The sequence below is a fragment of the Branchiostoma floridae genome, chromosome 15 (assembly GCF_000003815.2).
Source record: "Branchiostoma floridae strain S238N-H82 chromosome 15, Bfl_VNyyK, whole genome shotgun sequence".
Lineage (NCBI taxonomy): Eukaryota > Metazoa > Chordata > Leptocardii > Amphioxiformes > Branchiostomatidae > Branchiostoma > Branchiostoma floridae.
In genome coordinates this window covers 12,020,882-12,032,658 of record NC_049993.1, presented here as the reverse complement: position 1 = coordinate 12,032,658, position 11,777 = coordinate 12,020,882, and the positions used below count along the sequence as shown (strand labels likewise).

The following is an 11,777-nucleotide window of genomic DNA, read 5'->3' as shown; positions in this document are numbered from 1 at the left end:
AAATATGAATTGATAGATGTTCACATTTTGACACGAACCACACACATTTCTATCGTGTCATTGAGGTCACACAATATCATTGACCCCTGACCCGTGCTACCCGGAAGCGACATGCCTCGCGGAATGGGTCACTTCTTGAGCACACCGTACTACTGACAGCAGTTAGCAGGGAACAAGTAGATAGACTTGCAATTGTTTACGACCAAATGTTTGTTTTTAAATCCACTGGTAGGTGCGATTCTGCCAGGCTTCCGGTGTAAGCGGAGCAGGCCAATCCCGCACACGTCAGGGGGACGGATAGTTGCCTGGTTCTCACAGTTCGAATTTTCGATGAGTTCAACAATCTTCGGTCTTTTGCAATATCTCACCTTATAACCTTGAAAGGTCATTCAACTTTGCCTTACATGGGTCACTGGTGCCAAACATGGCTGCCATACTAGTACCTGCTACCAGAAGTGAGATGTTACGTACTGTCACAGCTATGCGGAATCCTGCTACCAGAAGTGAGATGTTACGTGTTGCCCCAGCTATGTGGAATCGTATTGGCTTCAAGGTGCGCAATAATCACGTATCAACGTCTTTCGATACCGAAGTCAACCTCGTGGAGACCCACGTTGACTGGGGAAGCCAAGCTAAACTCCACCCGGCACGGATTAGGGGAAGGAAATGGCTACCTGGATCGGCTAGTCCTAACTTTCCCGAGTTTCTCAAGCCGCCCAAGGACGGCTACCCGTATGTCTTCACACCCCAGGAGGACACCACTGCCTCTCCTGAAGAGTATGCTGTCGCCGTGCGGAAAGTAGTACACGAAGTGCTTGAGAAGAGCAACAATGGGGCGGTACTGTTTCGTGGTTTGCCCCTGCAGACGGCGGAAGATTTCTCCCTTGTGGTCAACAGCCTCGGGCTGAAGTTAATGCGTTATGAAGGGGGAGGGGCAGTCAGGACTGAGATCGCAAAGTCGGTGTACACAGCGAGCGATGATCCATCCGAGTTTTGCATCGAGCCCCACAACGAGTTGGTAGACGCATACACTTCACGCACCCCTGAAAAGGTTAGTAGAGAAACAAGAAATCTTTTTAAAAAAGCTGTGCCTTGCCGCGTATTTTATGTTATTTTGGTAAGATAGACTAGATTCTACGCTTAAAAATCCCGAGTTCCACATGTCGCCCCCTCCCCCCTCATTATCATAATTTATGTCAGATGAATTATTGGCACATTAAACAGGTTTTGTAAAACTTTTTGACCCACAATGAATATGCATTATTTTTTATTACAAACTAAGTTCCTTCTGATGCAATTTGTGATATATATTTATATAAACATGGTGAGTTAAAGCGTAGATTTATTACGCTGGACCACATACAGTAACATGCGTCTAGAAGAGCGTTTTAATACTCGCCTGGAATGTACTATTGTCTAACTAAGCCATGAAACTCGGCAAGGAAAGAAGGGCCTTTGGAAGGGGCTTTGGAAGGGCTGGGTTAAAAGGTCCGTCCATTGATCCATGGAAAAAAGCTGGCGTAAAGCCTTGCCTGGCGGCAAGGCAAAAAGTTCAAGAGAGCAGCTTGTCACAGTGCGTGTAATTGTTTTATGCCTCATACGTTTTCTGCATCAGGCGCCACACTTCAAAAGTCAAATAAATACCATTTTCGCTATTCATGATCATTAGGTAAGACATAGAAGAAAAAAAAAACTATTTGTAAAAATTCAAATCACGATTTTCAGATAATTTTTTTCTGCCTGGACCCGCCGTCTCCCGGTGCTGGTGGCGAGACTGTGATCGCAGACGTGCGGGAAATCCTTTCGCGGCTGGACAAGGACGTGGTGGACAAGTTTGAGAAGCTTGGAGTGATGTACTGGAAACACCTGCCCTCCTATACACCAGGATCATACCATTCCTGGCAGAAGGTATATTAAAGCTACAGGCCCGTGTTAAGTAATGATGTTGGTAGATGACAGGCAAACAACGTGCAATCTGTCACAGCTGCAATGCAGACACACATTTTAGGAAAAAAATTAGAAGCACTTTTTTTACCTCATTAAGGGTACAATGGCCTGATTTTATGGATGCAGTGATCACAATAGGCTGATATGAAGGGTTGCGTTGGGCAATGTTTGGGTACCAGAGTTGGGTTGATTACTTATAATTCAATACATTTAGATTTTTAACAGAAATATTCTTATTTGCACGCACTCATATTCGATATGGGATAACCAGATAATGCCATCCCTAAATGTATAAAATCAAGCCAGTGTGACCTTAGCTTGATTTTGGGTTATATAAGCGAGAAGAAGCCGAACTTTTGTGTTAGACTAGATTTGTGACACTTTTCTATGTATATATCTTGACTTATTGTGACCTGTACTTAGCTCGGTTGGGCAAAATTGTACAATAAAGGTCTTCATTCACTATATCAATGTGCGGAAAACGCGAGGGTGCAGAACATACAAACATCAACATTGTGGTTAAAAGCATATATCATAAAAGCATATATCATCATATTTTTGAGTGCGCGAGGTGTGAGAGACGCTGATCCGTCGTAGCGGTGGGAAAACCGACATAAACCTTATCCGATACTACAACTAGTGTATTAGATAAGCATTAAGCTACTGAGCTATAGAACTGTAGTTATGTAGATGCCATATTTTGTTCCTTGTACAATTGTTGTGCAATAAAGTTATGTATGGTGAATGACCAAAGACGAATATATTATCTGTATTTACATGGCATGCATCTTCAGTCGTTCCAGACAGAGGACAGGGCAGCTGTCGAGAAGTATATGGTTGCCAATAACACCAACTGGAGGTGGGAAGGTGACAGCTTATCATGGTGGACCATCCGGAATCCTATGTACAAGTACAGAGGTGCTACTTTCCACTCATCGGGGCAACTTACTAGCTAGACTTTGCCTTTTTACTGAACTGTTGGATTTATCTGATATTCTCATAGGGCCTGTCATCCAAACACATCAGCAACAAAATATTTTAGTAAATCGATATGCAGCAATCAAAATTTGGTGACTAGCTTTCGAAATCTTTCAACCTAAATGGAATGGATTTTACAAAGAACGGAAAATAAGTATACCACCATCTGGGAGGGTTTCGTTAACAAAAACACGGTAGAGCCATGTTTCGGCCTTCTATTCTGCTGTATGTCACAGCTTTCACACGACAAAAGTAGAATTGAGAGAAAAATTTATAGAATGGCCATCATGAGTGCTTAGAATTGGTATGATATCCTTGTCAAGTTATAGATTTTGTACATTTGCCATTTCTTCCCAGGAGAGAAACTGTGGCTGTGCATCGCCCACGGACACCACGTATCGTATCTTAAGGCCCATCCCCTCTGGTTCGACAAAGACATCCCCGATCATCACTTCCCCTTCCACACCTACTATGGGGACGGCACCGACATTGAGGCGGAAGTTCTCCAGCACATCCGGGATGTTCACTGGCAGGTACGTAGATATGAAAGCCTATAAGGGAAATTCTGCAGCCTCTGCTAAACTCTTCTCAGAGAATTCACGTGGTGTCCTTATGGGCTTCAGCACGCAGGAATGTTTGCCCGTTCTGGGCCACCATCTTCCGGCCAAGTAACACAGACAAACTAGATAACGAATAGTTTGACACCTCAGCCACAGACAACCTTAACTACATGTGTAGTTTAAGCAACGACTTACCAGGAATGCTTTGCAGAGGATATGTTTAATCAAAGGACCTTGTGGACAACACAATAACGTTTCGGTTCTGCAGACCAATTATGGACATGCACGATTATTCTAGAAATATAAGTGTCAACGAGAGTATGCCATTTCTCCTGTTGACAGGTCTCCATGGGTTTCCAACTGCAAAAGGGTGACTTCCTGGTCCTGAACAACATGTACTGCCAGCATGCCAGACTCGGCTTTACAGGGAAACGGAAGCTTGCCGTCGCGTTGGCCAAGCAGGACCTAGTAGACTATCAGGTCAACTGAGTTTTGCATTCTTCCAATACTAGTAGTCAGTCTTCCAAACGGAATCATATCAACTGACACATAATAGTCCGTTGCGAAAAGCCGCGGTACCTGTACACTTAACGGGAGAATGAAATGTGATATCAAAAATGTAATGATTTGGCGTGCGAAATGTATACGTAGTAGAACTATAATATTGTGTTGGTGTCAATATATGACAACGGACAAGGATGAGACGTTAACGTTTGTGCTTATTCCACTGGTGCATAGTTTTCAACAGTAGAAATATAACTGTCCAAGCTATCTCAAACATTGTTTCCTAGACGTTTGACCTCGAGCTTTTTAAAATGTTGTAGGTAGACACTGTACTCTTATTGTCAATACGGTGATTGTTGATACTCTGATTGTATTGTTGCACTCTGCATGTTTTAAATGTATGTAGTTTAGAAATGTTGTGAAACTTGGAAGATTAGCCCAATTGGGCTAAAAGGTTTCGTAATAATTGAAATGAAATAATACTCGGGTGAGCAGTGTGTGTACATTTTGGATTGTGGCAAAAAAATAATTTTCAATAATTTTATCCTGTGGATATATTTGTGTCACCCTTGAGTTATTTTCTGTTCTTTGCCTTGCACTGATAGTGAACTAGATGGTGCAGTAAAATATTTTAAGGTGACTGCAATTCAGGGTACTTTTATCATCAACTTCTTTCAAATCTGAAAACAAAGGTATAACATAGATTGCGGCTCGGTCTTTACGAAGTGCCGCTGTCTGAAAATATGAATTGATAGATGTTCACATTTTGACACGAACCACACACATTTCTATCGTGTCACTGAGGTCACACAATATCATTGACCCCTGACCCGTGCTACCCGGAAGCGACATGCCTCGCGGAATGGGTCACTTCTTGAGCACACCGTACTACTGACAGCAGTTAGCAGGGAACAAGTAGATAGACTTGCAATTGTTTACGACCAAATGTTTGTTTTTAAATCCACTGGTAGGTGCGATTCTGCCAGGCTTCCGGTGTAAGCGGAGCAGGCCAATCCCGCACACGTCAGGGGGACGGATAGTTGCCTGGTTCTCACAGTTCGAATTTTCGATGAGTTCAACAATCTTCGGTCTTTTGCAATATCTCACCTTATAACCTTGAAAGGTCATTCAACTTTGCCTTACATGGGTCACTGGTGCCAAACATGGCTGCCATACTAGTACCTGCTACCAGAAGTGAGATGTTACGTACTGTCACAGCTATGCGGAATCGAATTATCTGCACTCTCACTCATGACAGCAAGGAGACAGCTATGTGGAATCGTATGGGCTTCAAGGTGCACAAGAATCACATGTCTACGTCCTTTGGTACCGAAGTCAACCTCGTGGAGACCCATGTAGACTGGGGAAGCCAAGCTAAACTCCACCCAGCACGGATTAGGGGAAGGAAATGGCTACCTGGCTCGACTAGTCTTAACTTTCCCGAGTTTCTCAAGCCGCCCAAGGACGGCTTCCCGTATGTCTTCACACCCCAGGAGGACACCACTGCCTCTCCTGAAGAGTGTGCTGTCGCCGTGCGGAAAGTAGTGCACGAAGTGCTTGAGAAGAGCAACAATGGGGCGGTACTGTTTCGTGGTTTGCCCCTGCAGACGGCGGAAGATTTCTCCCGTGTGGTCAACAGCCTCGGGCTGAAGTTAATGCGTTATGAAGGGGGAGTTGCAGTCAGGTCTGAGATCGCAAAGGGAGTGAACACAGCGAGCGACGAGCCACCCGAGTTTTGTATCGAGCCCCACAATGAGCTGTCATACACTTCACACTTCCCTGAAAAGGTTAGTGAAAGGGAGGGAAGAAAGACATTTAAAGAATAGCCATATGCGTTAGTCAATGAGATTTAAAAAGAACCTAGTCTGTGCAGGTGTAATTGTTTTCATTCCCTTTTTTGGATCAGAGAGTTTTAGACGCCATATAGAAACCTTGTTTGGTATCCTTTCACTGCATACTGCACGTCTTAAAAAAATAATGTTAGATCGATATGCCTACTAACAAAAGGTTTTATTTGCAAAATTCAAATCACGATTTTCAGATAATATTTTTCTGCCTGGACCCGCCGTCTCCCGGAGCTGGTGGTGAGACTGTGATCTCAGACGTGCGAGAAATCCTGCCCCGGCTGGACAAGGACGTGGTGGACAAGTTTGAGAAGCTTGGAGTGATGTACTGGCATCACCTGCCCTCCCACACACCTGGAGCATACCACTACTGGCAGAAGGTACAACCTGCTAAAATATTGGATTTATTACTATAGATCACCGACACGGTAAACAACAAGAGAATTACCTTTTCTGTACCAAACAAAAAACAACAGCAATAGGATTATCTTTTCTCTTCCAAATACACATTTACGATGTACATTGTATTTACATTGTATACATTTTCAGTCGTTCCAGACCGAAGACAGGGCTGTTGTAGAGAAACACATGTTAGAAAACAACACCAATTGGAGGTGGGAAGATGACAACCTGTCATGGTGGATCACCCTGCCACCCATGTTCAAATACAGAGGTTAGCATATTTCAATATAATGTTAGTGTGTGTGTGGGGGGGGTGGGGGTGGGGGGTGGAGGGGGATGTTGTTGTGACAGGCACTGGAGTTAGGCTTAGCTTATACTTTTATTTTTGTAAAGTGCAAACCTTATCGAAAAGCAAAAGCTCTCTGAATATCTGAATATTGATACATCACAATGAGAAATAATTTAGGGCTTTATGTTTGGGATGGGTCTGCAGCATGATGATGAAAACCGCTTATTTTTGTTTAGATTTGGAAGGATATATACAGCAAGGGATTGCGGACTATTAGTAGTTAGCCATCTTGCAGGGATTTTATCTTGTACCTCAGAAGGCACTCACTTTAAAGGAACACTTGGTACAGCAACCATCACTGAGTAAGAAAGTAATGTGGCCAGCGTATGTTAACGTTACATTGTCATTTATTTTTCAGGAGAGAAACTGTGGTTCTGCTCCGTCCACGTAAATAACGCATCATATTTCAGTGCCCATCCCCTTTGGTTCAACAAGGACATCCCCGATCATCACTTCCCCTTCCACACCTACTATGGGGACGGCACCGACATTGAGGCGGAAGTTCTCCAGCACATCCGCGATGTTCATTGGCAGGTACGTAGGTATGAAAGCCTATAAGGACACTTTTATAGCCTCTTCTAACTTCAGGTAGGTAGTGGCCTTCATGGTACGTAGGAATGCTTGCTCGTTCTGGACCATCTTTCGGCCAAGGCAAGCAACAAAGGCAAACTAATCACGATATCTAGTAGCCTGAAACCTCAACCACAGACGACTTATATTACAGGTGCAGTTAACCAGGGACTTATTTTTAATCAGAAAACCTTGGGGACAACACTATAACGTTAACGGTTCGGGTCTATATTATGTATATGCACGATAGCAAATACAAATGTCAACGAGAGTATGGCATATTTCCCATTGATAGGTTTCCATGGGTTTCCAAATGCAGAAGGGTGACTTCCTGGTCCTAAACAACATGTACTGCCAGCATGCCAGACTCGGCTTTACCGGGAAACGGAAACTTGCCGTCGCCTTGGCCAAGCAGGACCAGGTCTATCTGGAGGACTGCTAAGTTCGAATCTTTCCCATGTTCACTTTTAAAATATGATGGATTCACGTCAACTGACACACAATTAGACGGTTTACACGTAGCAACCTGTACAATTGATGATACAAAAACGATATCAAAAATGCTGTAATTTGACATGAGTGGTAATTATATTGGAGCCTCGTAGTAAAAATTAATGAGACATTGTATTCGTAGCAGTGTATAACATTAGGCTGGGTATCATTCAATTACTACTGAACCTTCCATGAAAAAGGGACAGGCCCGGTAGTAATCGGATGGTACCAAATAGTATGACGTTAAATAAGGATGAGAAATTGTGACGGATGATACCCGAGTGGCTAGATTTGGTAGCCACACATGTATGTTGGATTATCAATACAATAATGTTAATATTCGTGTCCTTTAGATATTTGTGTAATCAAGACATTCTTTGCGTTGTTTGCTCTTATCAGACATCAACCGTGATAGCGTAAAAATTAACTAAGACTAACAAGATTTAAATGATAAATATGAAATTTAAAACGATATAGAGTGACTGCTGAATAAGGTCGCCCAAAACCAATAATCCTGATCTGTGCTACCCGTAAATGACATCAGAATGCGGCACTTTCTGTACACCCTATACTACTAATAGTATTAACCACTCGAGCTGTTAGACTTATTTACGCCCAAAATGTCTGTGATTAGATCCACCGACAGGTGACAGGTTTTTCCTGTTTGGTCACGGCAGCTGCGTTTCTCTTCTGCTCAAGAAAATAACACGTCGAAGGCTGCACGACTCATGGGGTTAAAACTACTGATTCTAGCGCAGTTCGATCAGTTCGACAATCTTCGGTCTTTACAACTATCTTATCTCAGAAACTTCAAAGGTCAATCATCTTTGCCTTACTTGTATCACATGAGCTAAACATGGCTGCCATGCTAGTGCCTGCTACAAGGAGTGCATTCTTACGTAGTACCACAACAGTGTTGTCTCGTATTGGCCTCACTGAGGTTCACAATAATCACCTTTGCGCTTCCTTCGGCACCAAAATCAACCTCGTGGAGACCCACGTTGACTGGGGAAGCCAAGCTAAACTCCACCCAGCACGGATTAGGGGAAGGAAATGGCTACCTGGCTCGGCTAGTCCAAACTATCCCGAGTTTCTCAAGCCGCCCAAGGACGGCTACCCGTATGTCTTCACACCCCAGGAGGACACCACTGCCTCTCCTGAAGAGTATGCTGTCGCCGTGCGGAAAGTAGTGCACGAAGTGCTTGAGAAGAGCAACAATGGGGCGGTACTGTTTCGCGGTTTGCCCCTGCAGACGGCGGAGGATTTTTCCCGTGTGGTCAACAACCTCGGGCTGACGTTAATGCGTTATGAAGGGGGAATTGCAATCCGGACTGAGGTCGCAAAGGCAGTGTACACTGCGAGCGACGAACCACCCGAATTTTGTATCGAACCCCACAACGAGATGGCATACACTACACATCCCCCTGAAAAGGTGAGTAGAACGAAAAGTTCAGTCTTCATGGAACAGTTGGCACAAACCGAGTCGCTTTAGGAGTCATTGTTTTCCATTGATGTTATTTTTTATGTCTCATTCTGTTTTATTTTTCATCAGACGCCACACTTCAAAAGTCAACTTTTTGTGCTATTTAAGGGTGTTAGGTATGACACTGTACAAAATAGTTTATTTGTAAAATTCAAGTCACGATTTTCAGATAATATTTTTCTGCCTGGACCCGCCGTCCCCTGGTGCCGGTGGTGAGACTGTGATCTCAGACGTGCGGGAAGTCCTGTCCCGGCTGGACAAGGACGTGGTGGACAAGTTTGAGAAGCTTGGAGTGATGTACTGGAAACACCTGCCCTCCCACACACCTGGAGCATACTTCTCTTGGCAAACGGTAGAGTAATCTGCTTGTAATTGTATTGATATAGGACCATGTGAAGTAAGTAATAACGAAGGGACATTGTAGGTAAACCATGTGTTATCGGACCCTTTTGCATTCAAAGATATGTTAGAAAGAACTCAGAAACATTGTCTATCCTCGCTAGTGCCCCACTAATCATAACTTAATTTCATAGATAACATGTTGGCATAATCGCCATCGACTATCATGCCATGTTTGTTTGGGACAAATGTTGGATAGCAATGGGCAAAGGTCGCATTCCAGATTTGGGTCATGTTTTTGTGGATGTTTTGATCAAAGGTTGGGTTCCAAATTTGGGTCGATCACTAATAGTTTTCAAAATTTAGGAATATCTATTTCTATTTGCACGCTCGTATCTATTCTGAGGAGTTCAGAGGATGACATTCATAATTATACTTTTATACTTTAGCTATATCTTTGGTCAGACTAATAGAGAAATATCGGCATTTAATTTGGGCAGCACGATATAAATGACCATACAGAAATAGAGTGACCGATTACTAGAAAGTATTTCATGAATAATGGACATAAAGAAGAACGAGTAAAGAAAAGAATGATCCTACCAAAGTTTAAAATACTTGTGACATGCATTTTGATATACATTTTCAGTCGTTCCAGACCGAGGACAGGGCCGTTGTAGAGAAGCAAATGATCGCGCTAGCGAACAACACCAATTGGAGGTGGGAAGATGGCAATCTATCAATGTGGAATATCCTGTATCCTATGTACAAGTACAGAGGTATGCTGTGGCTACTTATCGACCTATGAGGTTTATCCTTGTTTCTACCCAACGGGACAACTCAATGACAAGTCTATTCTTTTTTTTTCTGAGCCGTGGGCTTACCAGTTCTTCTCGTTGGACCTGTTATCTAAACGCATAATTAACAAAATACTTAAGTACATCGAAATGCAGCGACGAGGTTTGAGAAATCACCTAAGATCGATTGAAGGAATTTTACAAAAAAATTTACCTTGAGGTAAAAGGCTTTTTTTTTACATTTGGAAGAAATCACAAGACAACGGTAGAACCATTCTGCTGCCTTCTGTTCTGCTATACTTCACACGACACTCAAGTTAAAAGCATATCGTTGATACATTCATCTTAGGTCTGTGGACATTACTCAGTATATCATAACCCTGGTTAGTTACGATAGATGTACAATCTCCATTTCTTTTCAGGAGAGAAACTGTGGCTGTGCGTCGCCCACGGAGGTCACGCATCGTATCTTAAGGCCCATCCCCTCTGGTTCGACAAGGACATCCCCGATCATCACTTCCCCTTCACCACCTACTATGGGGACGGCACCGACATTGAGACCGAAGTTCTCCAGCACATCCGTGATGTTCACTGGCAGGTACGTAGGTATGAAAGCCTATAAGGACACTTTTGCAGAGAATTCACAAAATGTCCTTATGGGCTTCAGTACGTAGGAATGATTGCTCGTTCTGGACCACCATCTTCCGGCCAAGCAAAAGACAAACTAGATCACGAATAGTTCAACACCTCAACCACAGACAACCTTAACGGCAGGTGTAGTTAGGTTCGACTAACCAGGAATGATTTGCAGTGGACAACACAGTAACGTTAACGGTTCGTCAGACTGATGATGTACATGCACCATAGTATTTTAGAGAACGTCTACGACAGTATGACATTTTTCCCGTTGACAGGTTTCCATGGGTTTCCAAATGCAGAAGGGTGACTTACTGGTCCTGAACAACATCTACTGCCAGCATGCCAGACTCAGCTATACCGGGAAACGGAAGCTTGCCGTCGCGTTGGCCAAGCAGGACCAAGTTGGCTAACAGTAGACTATCAGGTCTACTGAGTCTCGAATCGTCCCAATACTATATTAGTAGTCAGTCTTCCAAATGGAATCATATCAACTGACACGCAATTAGTCCGTTTACGCCGAATCCGTGGTACCTGTACAGATAATGGAGAGTGAAAGGCGATCGAAAATGTAATGATTTGACGTGTGAAATGTAGTAGAATCTCGTTGTAAAACATTATATACTGCATCTGTATTGGTGTCAATGTATGGCAATGGCCAATGATGAGAAGTTAACGTTTGTGCTTATTTCACTGGTGCATAGTTTACACAGGGAGGTTAAAGGTTAACCTCCTTGGTTTACAACAGTAGAAATAATGCTCGTGTGAGAAGTGTACTATACATGTTGGACTGTGGCAAAACAATGATTTTGAATAATTCTATCCTGAAGATATTTGTGTCGCCCTTGCGTTCCTTTCTGTTGTTTGCCCTGTTCT

At 43.2% G+C, this 11,777-nt stretch overlaps 2 protein-coding genes across 3 annotated transcripts in view; both read left to right on the top strand.

Annotated features, from left to right (window-relative positions):
* Positions 1 to 11,730, top strand: part of LOC118431937 — a 15,515-nt gene extending 3,785 nt beyond the window's left edge. Inside the window, exons 1-8 of one of the 2 annotated variants that reach the window (XM_035843384.1) lie at positions 4,911 to 5,776; positions 6,031 to 6,213; positions 6,383 to 6,506; positions 6,943 to 7,118; positions 9,299 to 9,481; positions 10,118 to 10,247; positions 10,688 to 10,863; positions 11,180 to 11,730. In XM_035843384.1, coding sequence (XP_035699277.1) covers positions 5,153 to 5,776; positions 6,031 to 6,213; positions 6,383 to 6,506; positions 6,943 to 7,118; positions 9,299 to 9,481; positions 10,118 to 10,247; positions 10,688 to 10,863; positions 11,180 to 11,314 — 1,731 coding nt within the window. In that variant the 5' untranslated portion in view covers positions 4,911 to 5,152 and the 3' untranslated portion in view covers positions 11,315 to 11,730. Of the gene's footprint in view, positions 1 to 4,910; positions 5,777 to 6,030; positions 6,214 to 6,382; positions 6,507 to 6,942; positions 7,119 to 9,298; positions 9,482 to 10,117; positions 10,248 to 10,687; positions 10,864 to 11,179 lie in introns of those variants that run through there. The other variant, XM_035843385.1, reaches the window with a different exon arrangement.
* On the top strand, positions 497 to 4,406 carry LOC118431938 (clavaminate synthase-like protein At3g21360). Its single transcript, XM_035843386.1, has 5 exons — positions 497 to 1,051; positions 1,726 to 1,908; positions 2,742 to 2,865; positions 3,283 to 3,458; positions 3,828 to 4,406. Exons 1-5 carry the CDS (start codon positions 509 to 511, stop codon positions 3,972 to 3,974), a joined length of 1,173 nt encoding a protein of 390 aa, XP_035699279.1. The 5' UTR covers positions 497 to 508; the 3' UTR covers positions 3,975 to 4,406.
* Positions 11,731 to 11,777: the final 47 nt, after the last annotated feature.